General features: G+C 43.4%; 1 protein-coding gene across 6 annotated transcripts; it reads left to right on the top strand.

Annotated features, from left to right (window-relative positions):
- The first annotated feature begins 637 nt into the window (after positions 1 to 637).
- Positions 638 to 24,457, top strand: ASB15 (ankyrin repeat and SOCS box containing 15). Of its 6 annotated transcripts, XR_013394565.1 has the most exons (11): positions 669 to 793; positions 3,859 to 4,002; positions 4,561 to 4,613; positions 5,395 to 5,526; positions 7,088 to 7,246; positions 8,269 to 8,514; positions 11,387 to 11,558; positions 14,288 to 14,858; positions 16,560 to 16,713; positions 18,017 to 18,317; positions 24,436 to 24,457. XR_013394565.1 is itself a non-coding variant. In XM_077935832.1 (10 exons), the coding sequence occupies exons 2-10, from the start codon at positions 3,881 to 3,883 to the stop codon at positions 18,187 to 18,189; spliced, it is 1,782 nt and encodes a 593-aa protein (XP_077791958.1). In that variant the 5' UTR covers positions 638 to 662; positions 3,859 to 3,880; the 3' UTR covers positions 18,190 to 18,649. The 6 variants fall into 6 exon arrangements, 5 of the variants coding, with proteins under 5 accessions (XP_077791958.1, XP_028603359.2, XP_077791959.1 ...); XM_077935832.1 differs by lacking the exons at positions 669 to 793; positions 24,436 to 24,457 and adding an exon at positions 638 to 662 and having other exon boundaries at positions 18,017 to 18,649; XM_028747526.2 differs by lacking the exon at positions 24,436 to 24,457 and having other exon boundaries at positions 18,017 to 18,649.
- The last annotated feature ends 1,749 nt before the right edge of the window (positions 24,458 to 26,206 follow it).

Raw genomic sequence — 26,206 nt, 5'->3', positions numbered from 1 at the left:
ACTGAGCTATCATTTAAACTTCATTGGCCTTTAATTTTGTAGCATGATGCATCACGTTCTATTAAATGTCACTCCCTAACTTACCAGAATCAACATCACCTTGACCCATGTTTTTGGCAGAAAGTCAAGATAGCTTAGAAACTGCCTTCCTGTTCAGAAGGGAAGCAGTACTTCTAGTAACGAACAGATGCTGAGAGGGGAAAGGAAATAAACAGATAACAGTAGCTGTCACCATTATGAACTGGTGAGCTTCGTTTGGGCATCTTGCCGTGCTGTCAATAGAATTTTCTGTATGCCTCATAGGCATATGTTAAGATGCTTTCAAATCAAAAGTATACCAGCTCATGGTTGAGGCTATCATAGTTCAGTTCTCTCAAATTCACTGGAGCCCTGTCCATAGCAGTGCTTTCAGAATTTGATATCTAGGTGCGATCCTTGACTACACTTAATGGGAATGTTAATGATCAGTTTCATTGGGATTACAATGCTAATGTAAGATGACAGCTCATTTGTTTTCTTAAAGTGGTCTGGCTGAGCCAATCAGGTTGCAGATAATCTTATTATACCAGTCAGCCCTCGGATTACTTTTGATGAGCTTTTGGAGCTATCATGTGTCATACTTTCCTGCAGGCCAGAGACCGCTTGTGTTTCAGCTGGATAAGGTCAGATCTTAATTTAACTACCAACTGTGTACTTAATTTTAGAAACGCCACATGACCTAGCCATTTGCAAGGCCTATACTTGCATGTTTGAAATTCAGGGCCCAATGAAACAATGGCAAGATTTTGAAAAGGTGAGAAGCTCCCTTTGTCTATAGATTGTCAATTACCGGTAACCTTATAGTGGTATCTTAAAACTAGGAATAAATCCAAATATAGATTGTAATTAATTATCTTGCTTTGAATAATCCGAGCCTGCATGCTTATTGTCCTCTTCTTCAGTTTTGGGGAGGAAAGCTAATGGCACTTAGATTGTTTATGTGTTAATCAACTCCAATTTACAGTTTTTATCCACATAATATTAAACACCTGTCCAGTGTGCTTAATATTAATGAAACTATGGTTGCTAGGATGCGTGTGAGCATCAAAAATCATTATGGAAAAACACTACTCTTGGAGAACAAAAATATTTAAATATTGTAGAAACTACTGACTTTGAAGTGCTTAGCTTTTAGCTGAATCATAACCTGAGAATGCACAAGGGAATTATGCTGCTTATTTCTTTATTTAAAAAGCTTGAAACGAAACAGCAGGTTTTATATTAGCTTTCTGTGAGTAGGGCTATCAGTGTGGGTTGCCCTAAGGCACTTTGTACCACTTTGTAAACTGCTTTGCAAACTTTCTGATGAAAAGCAATATATAAATACTTCAAATAAATAAATAAATAAATAAATAAAAATATGGACATGACATAGTGTTGATAGCCAATTATATTCTGGTGACGTGATTCAATGGGAGCCAAAACAGCTAGGGGGTGGTCAGAAGAGATGATTCATCTGAATATCCTCCTTCCCCCATTCTCTGTATGAAAATTCATATCTGTGCATGGGGGAAAAACAGTTTGAGTGTGACAGAGGAGGCACAAAGCAGAGTCTGGGCTCTGCAAGCATCTTAGGGTGCTGGCTGTCTCCCTGAAGATCTGGTGTGTAATCAGTGAGCTTTGTCTGTCTGCTGGAATGTTTCAGCTGCGCTTTCAACCTGTATATTTGTAAATAAATGCAAATATTGTTGTTGCTGTTTAGTCATTTAGTCGTGTCCGACTCTTCGTGACCCCATGGACCAGAGCACACCAGGCACTCCTGTCTTCCACTGCCTCCCACAGTTTGGTCAAACTCATGCTGGTAGCTTTGAGAACACTGTCCAACCATCTCGTCCTCTGTCGTTGTGCCCGCCATCTTTCCCAACATCAGGGTCTTTTCCAGGGAGTCTTCTCTTCTCATGAGGTGGCCAAAGTATTGGAGCCTCAGCTTCAGGATCTGTCCTTCCAGTGAGCACTCAGGGCTGATTTCCTTCAGAATGGTTAGCTTTGATCTTCTTGCAGTCCATGGGACTCTCAAGAGTCTCCTCCAGCACCATAATTCAAAAGCATCAATTATTCGGCGATCAGCCTTCTTTATGGTCCAGCTCTCACTTCCATACATCACTACTGGGAAAACCATAGCTTTAACTATATGGACCTTTGTTGGCAAGGTGATGTCTCTGCTTTTTAAAATGCAAATATTACAAAGCACCAATAAGCTTCCATTGACTTCCTTCCAAAGGAAACTGTCAGTGCTATGCCACTGGAACTTTATTAATTTCTTAGAATGCTTAACTTTAAAAATATGCTTTTATTTATGAATTGTTAACACAATCCATTATGAAACCAGTTCAGATCATTTTACCAGTATATTACCAAAAAGATAAAATTGAATATAGCATTAACATAACACCGTCTTCGACCTTGCTGTGTTTCCTTGAATGTCTAGCACTTTGTCACAGGTGAGCTTAACCTAATGTGTCTAATTCATGGGGTTTTTGAATGTGATCTCTTTTCTCATTGCTCATCTTAACAGGTCGTTCTACAATTGCCTGTGGGTGGAGGGAGGATATCTCAATTGCTTTCTGTCTCTCTTATATATGGAATAAAGCAATACCAGATTTCAGCAAAATCATCAGTCTGTGTGTCTATTCTGTGCTTACATCTGTCTTGCTAGCCTTTTGTAGCCAAAAGTGTGGTGTCAAGTTATTAACAGTTTTCCAGTCTGGGGCCACCACCTAGCAAACAGCCACCAATAAGAAAGCCATCAAGTCCTTTTACAATAAATTGTGATGTTTTTCCACATATGGAGTTAGAAGAGCTAGCTTAGAATCTCATATACATAATCACTTTAGAATAAAGAACCGAGAAAATTATCACTTCATATTTTGTGCAAATCTTGAACATGAATGCTGAACAGGGAAGCTTTGTGGCTTGCTAGAGAGCCACAGTTGATCAGTTTGGTTGCATAAAATCATTCATTTGGGTGGCCATATGAGCATAGCTGTCAAGTGTCCCTTATTTGAAGGGACAGTCCCTTATTCCAGCGCCATGTCCCGCTGCTGTCCCTTATTGATAGATGTCCCTTAAATGTCCCTTAAATGATGTCCCTTAAATTTCAAAGGAAGCAGCTCCTCTCCCTCCCTCCCTGCCGGGCAGGGAGGAGGGAGGCTCCAACTGTGTTGCTTGGCTGTGTTGCTCACCCAATAAGAAGTCTAAGAATGACTGGGGGGTGGAGCTTGCATGCCTTGTGTGTGGCTAGTTAATGCAAGCTGAGGGGGTTTTTGAATGCTGGACGCCATTTTGTTGCACGTGGTGCTGCAAACTTTGCAGTGCAAAGCCAGGCCGGGGAGCCATCTTAAGTTGAGGCTGCATAGGCCTTGTGGTGCATGTGATTCAGATTCTAGTCAGTTGAACCTCTGGTTACAAAGTTGGTTGGACAGTGTTCTCAAAGCTACCAGCATGAGTTTGACCAGACTGCAGGAGGACAGGAAGACTGGAGTGCCTGGAACAGGTGAGGCTGCAGGTCCCTTATTTTGGCTGCTGGTCCCTTATTTTTAAGGCTGCTGGTCCCTTATTTTCAAATCTGTAAGTTGACAGCTATGCATATGAGTGTTAGCTAAATGTGGAAGTACACTCTAGTGATGAGTGGAAAGTGAAGCCTAAGACTAGTCATTCTTTAACTTTGTTTTTCCCCTACTACTGTCTAGAGTTATGACGCTATGTTTTCTTATATACCTCTGCTTAACAATTAACCCCACTGTACTTAAACAATGAGAGTGCTTTTCAGCACAAGCCATCAAGATATGACCTCTTGTTTATTTTGTGGCTTGAGAACAGCTCATAATCCCATGCCAAGAAGATGGAAGGATATGAGGGCACTGATGAAGATCATCTCACTGGCTATGCTGTTCAGTTTAGCATCCAGGAGTCCCTTGAAAGTGCAAGGAGCCAGCAAACTTCTTCCCCTGATCATGAAGCAAGGTATGTCAGCAGTCTTTCAGCCCAGGTTTGAATGTCTGGCGCCTGAATGTCAATATTTCACCTCCATATCTCTCCTAATTGGTTAGAACCTCTGACTGTTGGGTACAATCTCTAGTTATTCTGGAAGAGTAGGCTGTAGGATACTATGGAGTTGTTTATAATTTAAATTTATGGCCTGTTTTCAATGGTTTGACATGGATACTAATAAACCTAAAAGAATATGCAGTCTATTGAAGAGTAATAGCATTCAGTCAGTTCTTACAAAGGCAATCCTTATTTGGCCCAACCAAAACCAACCGCATCTGGCAGGTCTTACAACACTTTTGAAATATGGGAGAACTAGGAAACATGCTGAGCCCAAGTGCTGAGAAATTAGCAACTCCTTTGCATGCTTCTGTCCTTTTGTGTTGCTCAACATAGATGTACCTCTAACCAGAACCACTGGTACAATGATTTAGGCTGGGGAAGTAGCAGATATATGCAATGAGATAGCAGCAAAGACTCCCAAAGCCTGAGATATTATTTCTACCTTGTCTCTCCTATCATTTTTTCCACTAGGTTTCTACCAGTCAGTGATCAAAACAGAAAGCTTGTAGCTGCTATAAGAGAAGGTACAAGTACTAAACGACATCACTGTTAAGATAGTTGTATTACCATCAGTTATTGTTGTGAATGGTGGTGCAGTTGGGTAATTGTAGACTCAGAACTTAGTAGTCTAACGGGAGGGAGCTCCTTCAATGGTTATATGTATTACTTCAAACTGTGGTAAAGCTATTCTGCATCTGGGCACTGTTATGTACTGAAGTTCTCACCCTGGGCCAGCAGGGGGATACTGTAGATAGTTTTTACTCAGGTCCACATATGCAAATAAGGGATTGAAAGTGACGTTCAGTGATTGGATAGTTACAGTTACAGATGGGTAGCCGTGTTGGTCTGCCATAGTCAAAACAAAAGTGTGAAGAAGTGTGCATGCACACGAAAGCCCATACCAAGAACTAACTTAGTTGGTCTTTAAGGTGCTACTGCAAGGAATTTTTTTTGTTTTGGATAGTTACAGAAAGTGGTTACAGTTGCGTTGTAGTGGAGCTCTATATAAGCAGGCTGGCTGAACCCTTCAGTTCAGTTCTGTTCTGGCCTGTGAATAAACAAGAGCTGTTTGAAGAATTGCTGTGTCGTCTGATATGTTCACCCACAACTTAACAGGCATCCTCCTACTCTACTGAGTGGGGCTGTAGACTTCTACCCCAAAAACAGCATCACTGTATTTTTTTGCCAATTAACCCTGACCAAATTATTTTGCTTAAAGATGTTCTGGTTTTGAAAGATGACCGTTGCTCTTCATGGAGTTAGCCTTTGGGTTTATTTCACACTGGATTTTTTTTTTCTATTGAGGTCGAGTATCTGAGCTTCAAGACTATGTGAAATGCAAATATGCTTTGGATGAGGCTGACGAGAGAGGTTGGTTTCCTTTACATGAAGCTGCTGCTCAGCCAATTCAGCAGATACTTGAAGTAATCTTGGATGGTAAGTTGGCACAGGTTAGCAGAGAAGGAAAATATTGTTGTGGAGGTGAAATAGATGTGTGTGTAATTAACAAAAAGAATTGACTGTGTGCCTAGATTCAAAACATGGAGTTTTGCACACTCTCCAACGGGACAGAGCTCCCAGCAGGGTTTAAAACACTCCGAGAGTTAATGGACTATGCAGAATTGGACAAAATGACAGGAAGGATTCGAAACCTGCGGGACCAGAGATTTACAGAAGATTGGAAGAAGTTTATGAATTACTTGAAGAGCAACTATAACCAACAAATTACGCTAGTAGGATTACAATAAGTTTTGTAAGGAGATATATACGAAGTGTTACAAAGTAGAAAAAGATAGAGATATTGGTTATGAGTTTGAAATGTAAAAGGTTAAGATAAGATATGCATACTAAGAGATTAGATTGGAAAATTTTCAAGACAGGATTGATGGAAGTCAAAAAAATTGAATAAGATGTAAAAGTATGTTTAATTACTGTTGAAAATGATATGTTAAAAAATTAATAAAAAATTTATATACAAAAAATAAAATAAAACACTCCGAGAGTTAACCAGCAGCATAGTGTGGAATATAAGTTGTTAAACCCTTTTGCATATCCCATTTCGTCTGCCTTAAAATGTTTGCCTCCTCTTTCTATGCCTCTAGCAATGAACAGACCACACACTTTTAAATAAGTTTAAAATGATTTCCTTACTAAATTCAAAGGTCTGGTTCATGCATTATTCCATGCAGCATCAGGGAGAACACAGGTAGATGCTGTATTTATGATGCTCTATTATGTTCTATCATGTTGTTGTTATTGCATGTAAGCCACTTTGGGATTCATTTGAATGAAAAGCAGCATAGAAATAAGTCAAATCAAATTTTCTATTACTCTGTTTCACAAAGTTGCCTATGGGACACTCACAAGCAGGATGTGAGAGCAAAAGGTGTCTCCCCATGTTTTCCCCCAGCAACTGACATTTGGAAGAATGTGGTCTTTAATTCTAGAGTTAGCATATATAGCCATCATGATTAGCAGCCATTGGTAGCCAATGCGTATTCATTCACAGTTCTGGATTTATACTCCCTAGCTCCCTTCCCTTCATGCAGCATTCTGCTACTCAGGCAAGATCTCATCCAGAAGTTGTACAGAGGAGCCTGCTTGGGTTAAGATGAAAGCATGTATTAAATACATGTATGTTCTCTTAAGACACAAATTAATAAGCAAGCTACACTGGTACCTCGGTTTACATACACTTCAGGTTACATAAGCTTTAGGTTACAGACTCCGCTAACCCAGAAATAGTACATCGGGTTAAGAACTTTGCTTCAGGATGAGAACAGAAATTGTGCGGCGGCAGCGGGAGGCCCCATTAGCTAAAGTGGTGCTTCAGGTTAAGAACAGTTTCAGGTTAAGAACGGACCTCTGGAACGAATTAAGTACTTAACCCGAGATACCACTGTATTGTTTAATTTTAAAAATATATGTGCATTTTTACAAATGTGGCATTGATACGGGTGTTTGCTTGTTTGTTTGTTTTTTTAAAAAATAAATCTAGCGTCTTATAAAGCAATGTGGGAATATAAAACATGCGATGGAGAGACACCGTTGACGTTGGCAGCTAAATCTCGCCATGCAGGGAATGTCAGGACACTGTTGGAAAAGGGGGTCTGGCCCAATACCACTAACCGGAAAGGAGAGACTCCTCTTCTGATTGGTAATTGCTTCATTAATGGCTTGCAGTGTTTGGGCTTGCTGCTAGTTCATGTAGAATCAAAGGCTGATCACCCTGGAAACTGGACATGCAGCTGGAGAATGCCCTCCCCCCCACTCCCAGCTTAATGAACACATTTTATGCCACACAATATGAACACTAAAACCAATTACAATAAACACGACCGATAAAAACCTAAAAAACAAACAAACCATCTATACAGAAAAAAAGACAGGTCTTGCCCCTCTGAAAGAGGCCACAAGTACTTTAAACCCTTCAAATTAACATCAAAAAGCCCAGGTAAGAAGCAACAGAAAGCTGCTGTTTCTAAGGATCTACATTCCTGCCCCGTATCCCATATCGCCAGTGTGGTGTAATGGTTAAGAGCGGTAGACTCGTAATCTGGTGAACCGTGTTTGCGTCTCCACTCCTCCACATGCAGCTGCTGGGTGACCTTGGGCTAGTCACACTTCTCTGAAGTCTCTCAGCCCCACTCACCTCACAGAGTGTTTGTTGTGGGGGAGGAAGGGATAGGAGAATGTTAGCCGCTTTGAGACTCCTTAGTGTATTGATAAAGTGGGGTATCAAATCCAAACTCCTCCTCTTCTTCTTCTATCCTGTCTCAGTAGTGGTATAGAAAGAAAGAGGAAGCCCTACTCTGCCAGTATTAATTTCGAATATATTTTATGAAGGGATTGGGGGAAGGGTTAGAGGATCACGAGGGAACTTTTGCAAATATGGAAGAATGGTGTGCATGCTTTTTGGAACTATTGCATGTGCATATGCATCGTTGGCCAGAAAGTTTATTTTTTTGTTGCTCTTCTGCAGCCACCATTGGAATACTGCTCCCAAGAGGTTGGTTGGGATCAGATTTTGCCCTCTGACCAAAAGTGATTTCCTGCCTCTGCTATACTCACCTACGTTAGAATAAGTCTCATTGAACTTAGTGGGGTTGCAAGGAGTGCAGGATAAGGACAATATCTAAATTGTTTCATCTCTTCTTTTTGTCTGTTTCAATTTGTAAGCGACAAAACAGGGCTCGTATGAAATGGCTTCCATTCTGATTGAATTCAATTGTACCGTCAATCAGCCATGTGTAAAACGTTGGTCGGCAATGCACGAAGCGGCGAAACAGGGTCGCAATGACATCATTGCTCTGCTGCTGAAGAATGGTGGCAACGTGCACCTAAAAGATGGATTTGGAGTAACTCCTTTAGGTGTAGCTGCTGAATACGGCCACTGTGATGTGCTGGAGCATCTCATTCATAAAGGTGGGTTTGTACTTCAACAGGTAGCAGTTTATGCTGCAGCAAGGCTCTTTGTTTCTGAGCGCAACTCAAAGTGTTGGTGCTGACCTTTAAAACTCTAAAGGGCCTTGGCCCTGTATACCTGAAGGAGTGTCTCTACCCCCATTGTTCAGCCCAGACACTGAGATCCAGCTCCGAGGGCCTTCTGGTGGTTCTCTCACTGCGAAGAATTGAAGCTACGGGGAACCAGGCAGAGGGCCTTCTCGGCAGTGGCTCCTGCCCTGTGGAACACCCTCCCATCAGATGTCTTCTAAAGGTTATAAAGTTACTAATCTTGACATCTGAAGGCAGCCCTTTATAGGAAACCCTTTTAATGTGTAATGTTTTATTATGTTTATATATGTTGGAAGCTACCGAGAATGGCTGGGGCAACTGAGTCAGATGGGTGGGGTGCTATTGTTGTCGTCATCATCATCATCATCATCTCCAAGGCCTTTAGGGGCTCCTTTCAGGCCACATCTGTCCAGGGAACAGAAACCTAGGATGGTATCTATGTGATGATTAACTTGCATTCATTGATTTCAATGGGTCTGACTTGGGCTGCCCCTAGTATCACTATACCTCAAATGAACCCTAATAGAAGAAGATTCCTGTTGGATCGGGCCAGCAGTCCATCTAGTTCAGCATCTTGTTCTCACAGTGGCCAACCACATGCCCATGGGAAGTCCACAAACAGAACCTAGCTAGGATCTCTGAGTGCATAGTTCAAGTCCACTTCTGTGCTTACCCATCCGAAACTCCATTTAGGAACATAGGTAGCTGCCTTAGATGAGTCAAACTGTCATTCTAAGTAAAGGTAAAGGGACCCCTGAACATTAAGTCCAGTCATGACCGACTCGGGTTGTGGCGCTCATCTCGCTTTATTGGCCAAAGGAACCGGCGTACAGCTTCTGGGTCATATGGCCAGCATGACTAAGCTGCTTCTGGCGAACCAGAGCAGCGCACGGAAACACCGTTTACCTTCCTGCCGGAGCGGTGCCTATTTATCTACTTGCACTTTGATGTGCTTTCGAACTGCTAGGTTGGCAGGAGCAGGGACCGAGCAATGGGAGCTTACCCCGTCGTGGGGATTCGAACCGCTGACCTTCTGATCGGCAAGTCCTAGGCTCTGTGGTTTAACCCACAGCGCCACCCGTGTCCCTGTCATTCTATTTAGCCAGGAAAAAACTAGTTTGGTGTAATGAGATAGAGTGTTGGACAGACTGGGAGGACCTTGGTTTCATTATTGGCTTAGCCTTGAACATCTTTGTCTTTGGGCATGCCACTGAATTTCCCTCACAGGGTTGTGTCTGAGTTTATAATGGTATCATCTATCTATCTATAATGCATTGACTTTCTTCAAGTAAGAGCAATATACAAAAATAATTGGAAAAACCCAACCGTAGAAATCTCTTCTTTGTACCACGTTAACTGTTCATAAAATGTTGAGGAGAGAGAAAAGTAATAGTGCTTTGACAATTTGTGACACTGAGATTAAGATGTGGCACTGCACAGGTATTTAAATATTGCGCTATATAAGGCAGTACAAGGTCACATGGGCACACAACCTCATTTCTTTGGTTTTGCTCTCTATACCCGAATCCTCATTATACTCAGGAGCAGTGGACTCTTTCAAGTATTTTGTATTGAAGCACTGTCCCCAACCAACTGTTCCTCAATTAATTTCGATTTGTAGCCTTTCTCATCTGAAAAGACTCCTTGGGGTATTTTAAAAGCTAGCAAGATATAAAATATATATCGTCTTCCTCTGCTCTCAACCTTTAGCTCAGCCCCTAAATTACACCTCAAATTAAAGCTGATTACATTGCTTCTGGTAAAGTTTTAGGACTGGTCCCACCAACCCCCAAGCCTATAAAAAGCTCATCGTGCCTGTCATGAACCAGTATGCTGTAGTGGTTAGAATGATGGACTAGGACCTGGGAGACTAGGATTCAAATCTCCTCAGAGCCGTGAAGCTCACTGGGTGACCTTGGCCATATGACTGTCTCAGCTTACTTCCTTCTCAACATTGTTGTAAGGATAAAATGGGGAAGGTGAGAACCTTGCATACCACTATGAACTCTCTGTAGGAAAGGTGGTATGTAAATAAAAATGAAATTTAAAAATGAAATTTTAATGCAGCTCTTAGGCCAAAATGAAAATATAACCCAAACATCGTTGATGAACCATTTCTCCCTTAATTAAATATGACATACTATTCTTTTTGCAACTGTCTGGTTTTAACCTGGGCTGGCTTGCATGTTTTCCTTTTTGATTCCCAGTGTTGCTGAGTTTAAATTCAGTTTCAGTCCTAATAATTGCTGTAATTGTAAATCATCTAGACACATGTAGTGAAATAGTAAACTAGAAGACACAAATGAGCAACTGCCAAGTTTGATGTGACAATTCTATCACAGAGCACCTTGATAATGAACATTTATTTTTGTTTATGGTTGATTTTTGTGCCTGCAACAGAGAATCACAACAATATTTTTATTTCCCTAGCACACCACAAAGGCATTTAAGTTTTTAGCTTATATAAAATTGGAAGAGTTGCAGTCATTCCATTCCACACATACCGATAACAATTACAAAAAAAATCACTCTCTGAGATGTATGGATCAGCATAGAAGTGGTGGTCAAATCCTGCAAAAAATGTGCTCACCCTTAAAACACAAGTGATTGTCACTTATAGAAGAACACATCTCTTTAAGCTCTTCAAATGTTCTGTTCTACTCTGAGGCTGTTTTGGAATTCAGAAAATAATAAACAGGGAAAGAAATTGCTGCCCTTTTTAATGCGAGTATTTACTTAATATTGTTTTGAATTAAATGGTTGGTTTGTCTTCCTCCGCTAGGTGGCGATGTTTATGCTACAGCTGACGATGGCTCATCGATATTGTTTGAAGCAGCTGGAGGTGGCAATCCAGACTGCATAACTTTGCTGTTGGAATATGGGGGAGATGGTAATTTGCCTAATAAGGCAGGGCAGCTCCCTATACACAGAGCAGCGTACGAGGGGCATTATTTGTGAGTATTCTTCCTTTCGCTCTCCTGGCTGACATATATTTGTGTGAAAAAGAATAGAAATGTTTTCGTTTTGGATTTTAGTTGTACAGTACTTCGGTACGTATGTGCCACTACCAATGTACATGACACCATAGCAATATAATATAAGCCAAAGAAGGTGCCAGGGTCCTGCCCAAATTAGCTTAAAGTCTGCGGCTGCATCCCTATGCACATTTACCTGGGAAATAAGCCCCAGTGAACAGGGGGCTTCTATTCTAAGAAAACTGTTCTACGTAAAGGGACGCGGGTGGCGCTGTGGGTTAAACCACAAAGCCTAGGACTTGCTGATCAGAAGGTCAGAGGTTTGAATCCCCGCAATGGGGTTTGCTCCCGTTGTTTGGTCCCTGCTCTTGCCAACCTAGCAGTTCGAAAGCACCTCAAAGTGCAAGTAGATAAATAGGTACCACTCTGGGTGGAAGGTAAACAGCGTTTCCGTGCGCTCCTCTGGTTCGCCAGAAGCGGCTTAGTCATGCTGGCCACATGACCCGGAAGCTGTACGCCGGCTCCCTCAGCCAATAAAGCGAGATGAGCGCCGCAACCCCAGAGTCGTCCATGACTGGACCTAATGGTCAGGGGTCCCTTTACCTTATTCTAAGTAAACATGCATAGAAACAAGACTTTCTTCAGCTGAAGCTCACCGGAGCTCAGTTCTGGCACCTCTCAGGTGGGCACCATTGCCATTTTAAGAGAACAAGGGAGACAGTCATGGTGGTTTCCAGCACCTGCATAGAACTCACTGAAAATCACTTGCTTTTCTTTAATAAGATGTATTTCCTGGACTATCTCAGGTTGGTTACAGTGTACTCCTATTGTACTTTATTCCCACCGCTTTGCAAAATAGGCTTAGACTGAGAGACGCTGTGCTAACTTTCTCAAGGCCACCGGATACAAGTAGATACAGTACATAACAAGATATGAACTTGGTGTGCCTCAACGCTTTTGAGAATTATTGTGCTCTCCTTATAAATTTACCTCCCCACTTAAAAAACCAAATTTGCTAGAGGAGCCATGGTCACAAGCTGCCCAACCTTGCTTACCCTCCAACATTTCTCCAATGAAAATAGGGACATCCTAAGGAAAAGTTGGGATGCAGGTGGTGCTGTGGTTTAAACCACAGAGCCCAGGACTTGCCGATCAGAAGGTCGGCGGTTCCAATCCCCGCGACGGGGTGAGCTCCCGTTGATTGGTCCCTGATCCTGCCAACCTAGCAGTTCGAAAGCACATCAAGTGCAAGTAGATTAATAGGTACCGCTCCGGCGGGAAGGTAAGGTAAACGGCGTTTCCGTGTGCTGCTCTGGTTCGCCAGAAGCAGCTTAGTCATGCTGGCCACATGACCCGGAAGCTGTACGCCAGCTTCCTCGGCCAGTAAAGTGAGATGAGCTCCACAACCCCAGAGTCAGTCACGACTGGACCTAATGGTCAGGGGTCGCTTTACCTTTACCTTTAAGGAAAAGGACATTCTGGGATCAAATCAGAAATCGGGACGGCTTCTGTAAATCGAGGACTGTCCCTGGAAGATAGGGACACTTGGAGGGTCTGACCTTGTACTAATAAAGCATGTAGAAATTCACAGTGCTGTTGGAAAAGTGTGGGCACAACAATCTCCAGTCAAAGATGACTAGCACTACCGCATCAGTCATGCGTTGGTATTGTTATCTACGAAGAGTTTCCAAATGCAGTAAAGGTACCTTTTCAGACCAGAGCACTTTTTCAGTACAACAGTGAACCTCTGCCACAGTGAAGATTATGTAGGCTAGACACCCATTTCATAGATCAGGGGTCAGCAAACTTTTTCAGCAGGGGGCTGGTCCACTGCCCCTCAGACCTTGAGGGGGCAGACTATATTTTTTTTGAGGGGGGGGGGAATGAATGAATTCCTATGCCCCACAAATAACCCAGAGATGCATTTTAAATAACATTCTACTCATGTAAAAACATGCTGATTCCCGGACCGTCCGCGGGCCGGATTTAGAAGGCGATTTGGCTGAATCTGGCCCCTGGGCCTTAGTTTGCCTACCCATGTCATAGATTAAGTGAAAACCAACAATTTGTGTGTGTGTGGTAGACCACTGGGTCCATCCAGTCTTGTTCTGTTTGCTCCAGGTAGCAGCAGAAGTCCAAACCTCAGGTAAATGCGTTTTCCTACCTTGAGACCTTTTCAAGTGGAAATGCTAGAACTGAACTTTATGACCTCAGTGAGCTACAGGTCCTTCCATAAAGAATCAACTGATAAGCTGTACGTATAATTATACCTTTAACACAGATAGTGGACTTTAGTTCTCAGTGGTACCTAGGTTAAGTACCTACAGTGGTACCTAGGTTAAGTACTTAATTCGTTCTGGAGGTCCGTACTTAACCTGAATCTGTTCTTAAGCTGAAGCACCACTTTAGCTAATGGGGCCTCCTCCTGCTGCTGCTGCGCCGCCGGAGCACGATTTCTGTCCTCATCCTGAAGCAAAGTTCTTAACCTGAAGCACTATTTCTGGGTTAGCGGAGTCTGTAACCTGAAGCGTATGTAACCTGAGGTACCACTGTACTATAAAGCCCACAACTGAAAAAGTAGCAAAATAATAGTGTACACAACACCTCGTTCCAGCACTGAAACAACAGTTGCTTTCCTGATGGCAGAAAAAGTGTGGCAGCCTGTTGTGTTTTTCAGATTCCCCGTTAAATTCATTTTCCCCCCTTAGGGCCCTGAAATTCCTAATTCCCGTGACATCCCAAACTGCAATCCGGAAAAGCGGGCAGAGTCCCATGCACTCGGCGGCAGATGGCCAAAATCCACAGTGCCTGGAACTCCTCCTTGAAAATGGTTTTGATGTCAACGCCACCCTGGCAGAGCACATTTCTAAAAGTTACGACGACGAAAGGAAAACGGCCCTTTACTTTGCCGTTTCCAACAACGACATTCTGTCCACCGAAGTATTACTGCAAGCTGGCGCAGACCCAAATAAAGACCCTCTCAACTGCCTCCTCGTGGCCGTGAGAGCTGGCAACCATGAAATCGTCAGGATGCTTCTTTCTTACGGAGCAAACGTCAACTGCTACTTCAACCTTGTGAATGACACCCATTTCCCCAGCGCTATTCAGTACGCCTTGAATGACGAGGTGATGCTAAGGCTGCTGCTGAATCACGGATACCTTGTGGATCTGTGTTTTGACTGCATGCATGGGGACATCTTTGGAAATTCTTTTGTATGGTCAACTCCGGAGGAAGAGGTGTTACCAGGATGGACATCTTGTGTCATTAAAGATAATCCAGTAAGCACCTTCCAGGATTTTCCATTCTGCTCTGTACTACTCTTAATTGAAGGGACACGGGTGGCGCTGTGGGTTAAACCACAGAGCCTAGGACTTGCTGATCAGAAGATAGGCGGTTCGAATCCCTGCGACGGGGTGAGATCCCGTTGCTCGGTCCCTACTCCTGCCAACCTAGCAGTTCGAAAGCACATCAAAGTGCAAGTAGAAAAATAGGTACCGCTCCGGCGGGAAGGTAAACGGTGCTTCCGTCCGCTGCTGTGGTTCGCCAGAAGCAGCTTAGTCATGCTGGCCACATGACCCGGAAGCTATACGCCGGCTCCCTCGGCCAATAAAGTGAGATGAGCGCCGCAACCCCAGAGTCGGTCACGACTGGACCTAATGGTCAGGGGTCCCTTTACCTTTACCTATTGTTATAGTTAAGATCGTAAGCATTTCACTATTACTAGAGTGCCTGCTTCCAACGGAAAATGGAGCATAGGGGATAGATTTTGATGAATAATCACCCCTTCCTCTATTTTTAGCCATGATAACAAAGTCCAAGTATAGAGTGAGGCTGATGCTGCTAGCTAAGGGCTATTGTAAGAAGAAAATGTTGGCACGTGTTTTGTGTTCTTTCCTCAGCTGATAAGGATGCTTAGGGATGCGTACATAACACTGGCCCATTGGTCTAGCTTTCTAAAATCACTTAGGCCACAGTACGTAAATTCAAGTCAGCTGATTTAGTGACGCTGACTTCATAGGAACCTGATATTATCACCCATTGGTAAAAGGAATACTCCATGAACAAATGATATACATTCAATTGGCGAATGGGGCTAGGAAGAACTTTTGCTGGAACATCACCAATATTATGTGAAATGCTATGTGGGCAACAAAGCTATCCCAGACACAAAATAGCTCAAATGTAAAATAATATTAAGGTGGTACCAGTGGAAGCTGGAAGAGACCACTGGTCGTTCCAGTACTTGGTATCCTAGTTGCCTCTTGGGTGCTAGGTGCAAAGAGGTCTGTCCTGTGTTTGGCTGACGTTATATTAGTTCCTAGATTAATAATAATAATAATAATAATAATAATAATAATAATAATATCTTTATTGTCATTAAGGGAAAGATATATGAACAAGTGATAGATCTGTTTACCTCTGCCATCTTTTCTTGTCATAAGAAATCAACATTACTATAACAGTGCTGTGTAGCTAAAGAAAATCTTATTAATCTTGTTAATCAGTATGAAAGGCAATACTAGTTTAACAGCTTTGTGGATTGGGTTGCTCACAGGGCAAACACAAACAGATGTCAAATAATGTATATGTTTTCATTTCAGAATGTAGCATCCCAATATCTCTCAAAGACACACAGAATAGTAGAAGTTAAAGATGGCATTTTTATCTTTTAAGAATTCTCTGTGTATCTGAAGAAGTGTGCCTGCACACGGAAGCTCATACCCAGAACAAACTTAGTTGGCATCTAAGGTGCTACTGGATTATTTTTTTATTTTTTTATTTATTTTGACTGCTTCAGACCAACACGGCTACCTACCTGAATCTAGAATTCTCTTCAGTCTCTTAAAGCAAAGTGCCATTGTTCTTGGATTATTGCATTGTATTTTATCATGATATATTTGTGAATTCTGCACAGTTTTATTGCAAGGACATATACCTTGGGAGATTTAAAAAATAACACTGGGTATATTTCGTTTCAGTTCTGTGACTTTATCACCGTTCCTTGGATGAAACATTTAGTAGGACCCATCGTTCGTATTTTGATAGATTACATGGATTATGTTCCCCTTTGCACAAAACTTAAGTTTGTCCTGGAGACCCAGAAAGAATGGGCAGAGATCCAGCAGATATTAGGTAAATGTGCAGTCCTGGCTTGGAAATATGCATGTTGTTGAATTCTGTAAATAATAGCTGGACCACATTTTTCATAGATCCAAAAGTGTGTATTTTGGATCACTTGAATACGTTCTGTCAGTAGCCCCATTTATTTCTGAGGGATTATATATCCCCTGCTTTTAAGCATTTTTACTTAGAATAAAGAGGATTTACTTCCATATAAATGTGTTAAGAATCAGGAGAATAGCGGAGGGAAGTCTAGTAATACTCTGCCCAGCGAAAAAAGATAAGAACCCAGATGGAGGGATGAATCTTGGGATGTGTGGGATTGTCAGAGTGGATGCAGCAAGGGAGAGAGCTTGCTTTGTAACCCCTGATGCGGGGGGGGGGGGGGAGAAATATTATGGGTTGCATTCAGCATAGTTCTAAGGTATGCATTCCATCAGTGCAGGGTTTCTCCTTCCACAACGGAATGATCTCCACCTGCGATTTCCCTAAAACCTTGAGCAGATTTGGGACAACGCAGGACACATGAGGGGGATAAGTGGGGTGGGAATCCCAGTGCACTAGTGGTAATCCATTTGCGAATGTGGTTTAATTTGAATATTGCCCTTTAGAAACTCTATTGGTAAAGGCAGTGAGCCACAAAAAAAGCTTGCTTTCTTCCTAGTGGTCCAGCGATGAAACTGCTGGCATGTTTGCAAAGCTAAGCAGGGTCCGGTATGGTTTCAGATCGGATGTGAGACTGCTGTGTTGATATATACCTGCATTGCAGAGGGTTGAACTAGGTGACCCACCCCCCCTTTCTGGCTCTATTCTTCACCTGACCTGCATAATCATTAGTTTTTATAGCATCATGCATGAATGGGCAAGGTATTAAGCAGAGTCGCTCAGCCATATGCCTTAAGCCATTATGTCACAGCAGCACATAATGTATTCTAAGAAATGGGTATTAGTGGCAAAAACAGCAGTATTTATTAATTTTATTTATTTAGAGAATTTGTTCAGCCAAAAAGGGCTCCCAGAGTGGCTTACATTACAATCAGTTAAAACAAGACAGTCCCTGCCTGCATTGCTCATAGTCTTAAAGAAAAACAACACAAAGGGGGAAAGGGACAAGGAGGGCAGAGGAAAAATATACTGTACACATTTTTAAATAGACATATTTTTTAGGTTGTGCTGGCATCGTATTTGCTATGTGCTATGCTGGTTGTTTGTAGTGTGAACTGATCACCCTCCCCATGCCTCTTAGATAGTCACTAAGTTAATGGGACATATTTTCCATTGCATTTCCCTCTTTTGTTTCATTTTCGTCTTCCAGAGAATCCTCGCCCGCTAAAGCATTTGTGCCGCCTGAAAATACGTAAATGTATGGGATTGGAGGGGACACAGAAGCCGCGGTCCATGAACAGGCTTCCCGTTCCGCCAGTTCTTAAAGCCTATATCCTCTACAAAGAGTATGATCTTTATGGGAGGGACCTGCATTTGCCGTGATTTGCAGAATCCAGACATTAACACATTTACTTGGAAGTTAAATTTGGAGTAACCATAAGGCTGCCAGAACGGTGAACTATGGCTTTGGATCCAGAAGAGACCTTCTGCTTTCTTGCATGTTGTGTGAGGCAAGTGAAACTAAATTCAAATACGTTCTTCAAAAACATGAGAGCTACTGTCACGTGTTAATCCCTTATAGCACTGTGTGAACTCTTGCACAAACTCCACAAACTTATTTTCACTTGTGGTTCCTTGGCACCAACATTCCTTCCCTCCCCCCCCCACCCCCCCCCCAATATTTCTACGAACCCATATAAATTTGTGCTCTTCCCATGATACAAATAACTGCCTCTCTCAATACATATTGCAGTTAAATTCTGTATATTTTCACATATCCATCCTACAACGCAGTTATATTTTCTTTCCTTTTTAAAAAAATAAAAATAAAAATTGAACCTGATCTTTGGACTCCACTCCAGCTCTAAGCATTAATACATCTAACACTTGGTACCCAAACCAGAAATGAAACACAAAAGAAAGCACCAACATTCAGGCATGATCTGTACCCATGATTCTTGGGTCTAGCAGGATACTGGAAGTCTCCCTTCTTATGATCTTCACGTGGAAGTCCTTTGGACCTAGCTTTGCCAATTCTTTATCCACCTGTGAACACCTCTCTATAAAATGTTCAGTTCTTAAACAAGGCAATTACAGCATCCAAAGGAAAAAGGGAGCAACACGGCATTTAATGTAGAAAACTAAAGAGTGATCCAGCTGTTTGACTAATAACAGTTCACTATTTTTATGCGAATGCACAATGATTCGCTATTGACAGGCGAGATGCAAATAATTTGCTGTTAAATGTCATTTGAGTACTTTATCAACAAAGATCCAAGGCAGCTTATAAGAAAAAAGGGTGTACAAAATGCAAGATACGATGCAAGAAAAACAACAAGTTATCCATATAATACGAAAGCTGATCACCCCATAAAAATTGACAGAACTGGCCCTGGTACAAAAACCAACAACTGGGAATTAATAAAGCAGCCCATTTCAATCTAGATGTTGGATATATCTGGAGTATCCGTGTTGGGGCATACAAAGCATCCCTGATGTGTTTTATTTTAGTCCCCTCCAATTTGTATGTGCTTAAATTATCCCTGTTGACAGCGCCAGTAGCAACCTAGCTGAATGATACGCCTATGAGGCATGTGGCCATAATCTCTCGCTGACTTGTGCCTATTTTGGAGGAAGAGAGACATGGTATGGCTATGGTACAAGACCAAAGTACTAGGCTCCAAGGTTGTTGGAGGCAAACACTGAATTATTTGTGTGCTGCGGGGTGGGGGTAAACTTAAGGGAAACTGAGAGTGTCAATCAAGAAGTTAGAAGAGATGAAGGACAGGCACACATTACCACATAGTTCCCTGGCTGGAATAAGTGAAAGCATACCCTCCAACATTTCTCCAATGAAAATAGGGACATCCTATTCAATAATAATAATAATAATAATAATAATAATAATAATAATAATAATAAAAAATAATAATTAATAATAATGATGATTTTATTATTTCTGCACTGTACATCCGACTAGATTGTCCCAGCCACTCTGGGCGGCTTTCAGCATACATAAAAACATAATAAAGTTATACAGGGCTGCCTTCAGATGTTTTCTAAAGGTTGTATAGTTACTCATATCCTTGGCTCAGGGTGTCGCATAACTCCATACCCTCCCAACATTTCCCCAATGAAAATAAGGACATCCTCAGGAAAATAGGGGTGGGTGGCACTGTGGTCTAAACCATAGAGGCTAGGGCTTGCTGATCAGAAGGTTGGCAGTTTGAATCCCCGTGACGGGGTGAGCTCCCGTTGTTCGGTCCCTGCTCCTGCCAACCTAGCAGTTTGAAAGCATGTCAAAGTACAAGTAGATAAATGGGTAGCACTCCGGCGGGAAGGTAAACGGCGTTTCTGTGCGCTACTCTGGTTCGCCAGAAGCAGCTTAGTCATGCTGGTCACATGACCCGGAAGCTGTCTGCGGACAAACGTCGGCTCCCTTGGCCAATAAAGCAAGATGAGCGCCGCAACCCCAGAGTCAACTGTGACTGAACCTAACGGTCAGGGGTACCTTTACCTTTACCTTTAAGGAAAACAGGGACATTCCAGGATCGGATCAGAAACCAGGGCAGCTTCTGTAAATCCGGGACTGTCCCTGGAAAGTAAGGTAAAGGTAAAGGTAAAGGGACCCCTGACCAATAGGTCCAGTCGTGGCCGATCCTGGGGTTGCGGTGCTCATCTCGCTTTATGGGGACACTTAAAAGGTCTGATTTTTACTTTATGCAAAGCCTCCTTTCTGACTAAGGACCTGCCATGCTGCTTTTGGCCACCTCCTTCAGTTGCCAAAACTGCAAAGGAAGGGAGTCCCCGCAGACTCTCAGGATCAGCCTCTCTTAGTGCACAACTGTGTTTCTGGGGTTGTGAGCGAAAGATTGCACCACTAAGTGCCTTGGCATGAAAAGTCATATAATTACAGCATCCTACTTCCACACCTAAAAGTTACATTATAGAAACGAGTAATTAGTGTTTGCCAGGAAAATAGGTCAGTAGGAGGGGGCTGTGTGAATGTGAACAATACACATTCAAGTCAAGTGAGAATTATTTGGGTATTTCTTCTTTAAATAACACTCTAGCATGTTCCTAGGGTAGGAATTTTGGTAGCACGCAGAGGTATTCAGCAATAATATAGGGTACGACCCACTAGGTTTCTTCTGCTGTGCATTATCAGGCAAGAGCCTTTAATATGAATTGTGATTTCACAGTAACAGAGTCATGATACAGAGATGGAGGATGCAGCCCATCAGATATTGTTTGACTCCTGCCCCTATCACTGCTGTCCATTGGCCACGCTAGTTGGGGCTGATGGGTATGGGAATTCAACAACATAAGACCCCTCTCTGCTTTGATAGATTATTCCCATTATGCGTGTTTTAGAGCATTATACGTAAAACCATGTAAATATCAGAAAGTGTTCTAGGGCAAAAATAAATAGATGGATAAAATCTCAGTGGCCAGAAAGGCAATAGTTTAAAAATGTTAAATCAATCTGCAGATAGTACAGTGGTACCTCAGGTTACATACGCTTCAGGTTACAGACTCTGCTAACCCAGAAATAGTACCTTGGGTTAAGAACTTTGCTTCAGGATGAGAACAGAAATTGTGCAGCGGCGGCACAGTGGCAGCAGGAGGCCCCATTAGCTAAAGTGATGCTTCAGGTTAAGAACAGTTTCAGGTTAAGAACGGACCTCCGGAACGAATTAAGTACTTAACCTGAGGTACCACTGTACTATACACTTCTTTGCATAAAGCTTTTATATCGTGTACCTATTTAAATACTGTCTTTTAAAAATTAGCATTTAAATTTGTTCTAATTACAAGGTGGATTAAAAATTAAGCATGGGGACAAAATAGTGCCTGGCCAAAAAAGCAGTAATCAAGTTATGCTGGTAAAGATAGGTTCACTGGCATAAAATATCACTGCACTCAACAAAGCCACACCTTTTTTTTTAAAAAAAAAAGAATACAGTATTTTAAGGTGATCTACAGCTGTAGAGATAATTGCTATTGTTCTGTTATTTTCAAAACGTTGGATTTTATGCAATCCAAGATAAGTCGAAAGGAACAAAAAATAAAGGAGGGCAATGGTTTGAAAACAACATCATGTAGATGCCCTATAAAAAGTGAGTGAGCAAAGCGAACTGAGTTTAGGGAGAAAGACAATGTAGTGAGAGTGTTTGATTAAGGCATTTTGATACTTGAGGCAGAAAATCCAAATTGTGACCCTCTTCCGCGAGGGTAAATATATACAGTGGTACCTTGGTTCTCAAACCTAATCTGCTCCGAGAGTCCGTTCGACTCCCGAAACTGTTCAAAAACCAAGCCACAGCTTCCAATTGGCTGCAGAAGCTTCCTGCAGCCACGGAAGTTGTGTCACATGTTTGGCTTCTGAAAAACGTTCGCAAACCCAGAACACTAACTTCCGGGTTTGCGGCGTTCGGGAGCCGATTTGTTCGGGAGCCAAGCCGTTCGAGTACCAAGGTACCACTGTACATGAAAATACAGTGGTACCTCGGGTTACAGACGCCTCAGGTAACAGATTCCGCTAACCCAGAAATAGTACCTCAGGTACTATCAAGAACTTTGCTTCAGGATGAGAACAGAAATTGTGTGGCGGCAGCAGGAGGCCCCATTAGCTAAAGTGGTACCTCAGGTTAAGATGTTTCAGGTTAAGAACGGACCTCCAGAACGAATTAAGTTCTCAACTCAAGGTACCACTGTATACATAACATTGAATAAACCAGTTTGCTGCCCTGTCATGGTATTTGGTCATCTGCTGCTTGAATTAGCCCGTGTCAAATGGTGTGCTTGCCCTAGCTTGAACTTTGCATCCAGTGCTAGACACTTTGAAGAGGCCAAGTCTGCACAGGAAATATTTCACTCATGTCTTACTGTAGAATCACAGAATTGTAGAGTTGGGAGGGTCATCTAGGCCAAACCCCCCACACACACACACACACAATGCAGGAATCTCAACTATAGCATCCATGACAGATGGCCATCCAATCTCTGCCTTGAAAACCTCCAAGGAAGGAGAACCCACAACCTACTGAGGGAGACTGTTCCACTGTCAAACAGTTTCTGCCTTGCTCTATCACTCACTGATAGAATGAAAAAGAACGTGATTTCCACCTTGACTTCATGTTTACAATACTATCAGGGCAGATAACCTGAACAACAGGGCCATTTGGCAAAAACACTCAGCTGAAAAGTTATTCCTTCACATGCCTTCAGCAATATGTTTTGCCTGGCGTTGCTGCCCTGATACCACTGTTAAATGTAGGGGATGACTCATCGTTCTCAAGGACAATACAGTATGCCCAGTTTTCAAATCTGTCTGTCCGTCAGCCATGCTTAGATGTCTGAAAGTCTCGACCTCTCTCACCCTTTTCAGCCTCCCCACCCCCCCATTAAAGAAACAGCTTTGTAACACAGGTTTATATGCAGCGACGTTAGAGAAGCTTTGTTTCCCAAAAACGGATCGCTGTAGTACCTGCGTGATAACACACAAGGTGTTTACGTAGCTGCACAAGTCAAGCTGACACAAGTTGAATGTGAGAGGCACGAGGAACCTTTCACACCTTCCCTCGTGGCACTATTTGTCACTACAGTGGCATATCTGGGGGCTCAGGTGGCAGCACACAACTGATAGGGCTTCAGGGATTGCGTGTCGAGACCCCGCAGCCACCCCCTCTTTGGAAATGACTCACACAAGGACACAGATATTAGGTTTATGTTATTAGGCAAATTTTGGCCACAACTTTATTGAATTACAGAATGTGAGCAGTATTGGCTTAGGCGTTGATTGGACCTGACTATATCTGACTCCTGCCCATTGTGCAGGAAGTCCAGTAAGGGTAAGCCACCGGTAGGGGGAGCCCTGTCGATGCGAACCAACTCAAGCTCCCCCTGGTGTTCCCATCAGGGTCGTGTCAAGGCCTTAGCCCCCCAGCTGGGCTTCAGACTAGATCAACACCCCCAGATTCCTTTAACGGAATACCCTTAAGCATGGAGGGGCAGGTGATGCCCACACCTCCCCTCCCCCACACAAGGTCAAACAATGCCTAACCGCAACCCTAACAAAGTTGTGATGATTGCTACGAGGTAGGCGAAAACCAAGTGGCCAGTGCCAATTTGCCAAGTGGAAAAATTCCTACCAGGCCCCTCGGACAACCAAGGCGACCAACCGAAGTCCATAGCAAGGCCATTGCCTAACCTGCAAAATAGGGAGGGAGGGCGGGTGATTGAGGAAGCGAGCCAAAGAGGAAGTCCTTTGGCTCGCTCCTCAGTTTAAACGGCCCCGGCCATGCCCCCCCCAGCCAGCGGATTGGCTGGCCGGGCTCTGACGTGGCTGGGATCCCCCGGGCAACGGGGGACAAAGGGGAGTGGGTGGCCACATGGTCCACCGCAACTCCTCCCCACTGGGAAGTGGAGCTGATTTGTGGGATGTGAGATTCGGTTTTGGGGAGTTGCAGGAAAAAATGAAGGATGAGCAAGGTGTGCTGGGAGAGGCAGAAAGCGGTGTCCCTTTGCATACTTTCCAACATTCCTCAGATGAAAATAGGGACATTTCTCAGTCCCCCATAACTGACCTTTCTTGACCCTCCCCGTTTTTGCCCCTCTCCTCCGCAGATCATTTCCTATCAGAAGAAGTCACTACCCTTCACCAATGAGACAGGACAGTTAAGTCCAGTCGAAGGCAACTATGGGGTTGCGGCGCTCATCTTGCTTTCAGACCGAGGGAGCCGGCGTTTATCCACAGATAGCTTTCTGGGTCATGTGACCAGCATGACTAAACTGCTTCTGGAGCAACGGGACACTGTGACAAAAACCAGAGCGCACGGAAACACCGTTTACCTCCCCGCCATATTTGTCTACTTGCACTGGCGTGCTTTCGAACTGCTAGGTTGGCAGGAGCTGGGACAGAACAACGGGAGCTCACCCCGTCGTGAGGATTCGAACCACCGACCTTCCGATCGGCAAGCCCAAGAGGCTCAGTGGTTTAGACCACAGTGCCACCCGTGTCCCTACCAATGAAACACAGCACACACACACACCCTCCACCGTCCTGAGAAAAACCCCTTAATCCCAATTTAATTTTATTCCTTGGTAGATTTACAAAAAGTACACGCGTTGAATTTTAGAAAGGAGCAAAATTAGATGCAGACACACAAATCATGCTTTTTCAACTAAAAAAAAATCAAGACTCCTTGCGCTTCACTCTGCTGCCCCTTCCTACCCTCCTAGGGCAGCCCTGCCCTCTGCCTGTCCCTCAGACCTGGCAATTCACACAAGGCTGGGACTCAGTGGCAGCAGTCTATGGGCGATCGAAGTCCCGGCTGAGGACGTCGGGACCAGGAGCAAGGTGGCAGGGTGGGAGCAGGAACGAGAGTCCAGAAGCCAGGGGTCCGAGGGTCAGGAAGCAGGGAGTCACGAAGTCAAGGGTCCGAGGGTCAGCAAGCAAGGAGTCACGAAGTCAAGGGTCTGAGGGTCGAGAAGCAAGGAGCCAGAAGCCGAGGTCCGAGGATCAGGAAGCAAGAAACCAAACGCAGCGAGGCAGGAAACGTGTTGCTGTGGCAAAGAGCTGAAGGGAAATGCTGACCTTATATCCCTTCTGGCTCTAGCCACCAGGTGCAGTGAGTTACCAAACGGCCTCACCTATGCGGCCGTGCCTTGCCTCTCCCGAACAAACTTAGGAAGGCCCCAGTCCTGATCAAATCAGATACTGGGGTGGCTTTTTAATTCTGGGACTGTCCTTGGAAAATCGGGACACTTGGAGGTTATGCCTTTGCACCTCTGACTGGAAAGCTAGGCTGTTGTGAACGGAGAGCAGAGTTTTTGAAACGTACTCATCGCTTGGCATCCTTTATCAGCAGCTGCAGTGGCAGCTTCCGACTGAGTTGAATTATCTGCATTTCCCTGACCACGGTGGCGCGGAGAATAAGAACCAGAGCCTATTTACTCCTTAGGGTCCAGGGTCTGAGTTTAATGGTAAAAGAAAAGAACACAGACAAGGATGTGTAGTTGTCGGGAATTGTTCAGGAATTCTACTCCTTCCCTTTGGCAGTAAGAAGCAGAGAAACAAGATAAGTCCTTTTTAATGAGTTTATTCATTCATAACAGAGAGAGACAAAAGAACACTGTCTACCCTAATCATGGCGTTGCTCCAAACTGGGCTCCTCCTTCCTTCCTTCCTTCCTAGCAGCAGCCCTTACGGTGACTACTCGTGGTCAAATGTCTGATTCGGTTGTTCCTGCGCTCTTAACGAACGCTGAGTTCTGGGAGAAGGGGGATCAGAAAGACTCTCCAGTGGCAACGCATCAATTGGCTGGACCACCATAGTTCCCCTCTAACACTTCTCAACTCTTCTGTTCGCCTATCTATGAGCTTTGATTTCCCTCAA

The sequence above is a fragment of the Podarcis muralis genome, chromosome 10 (genome assembly GCF_964188315.1).
Source record: "Podarcis muralis chromosome 10, rPodMur119.hap1.1, whole genome shotgun sequence".
NCBI lineage: Eukaryota > Metazoa > Chordata > Lepidosauria > Squamata > Lacertidae > Podarcis > Podarcis muralis.
This window is presented reverse-complemented; position numbering and strand designations above follow the sequence as displayed.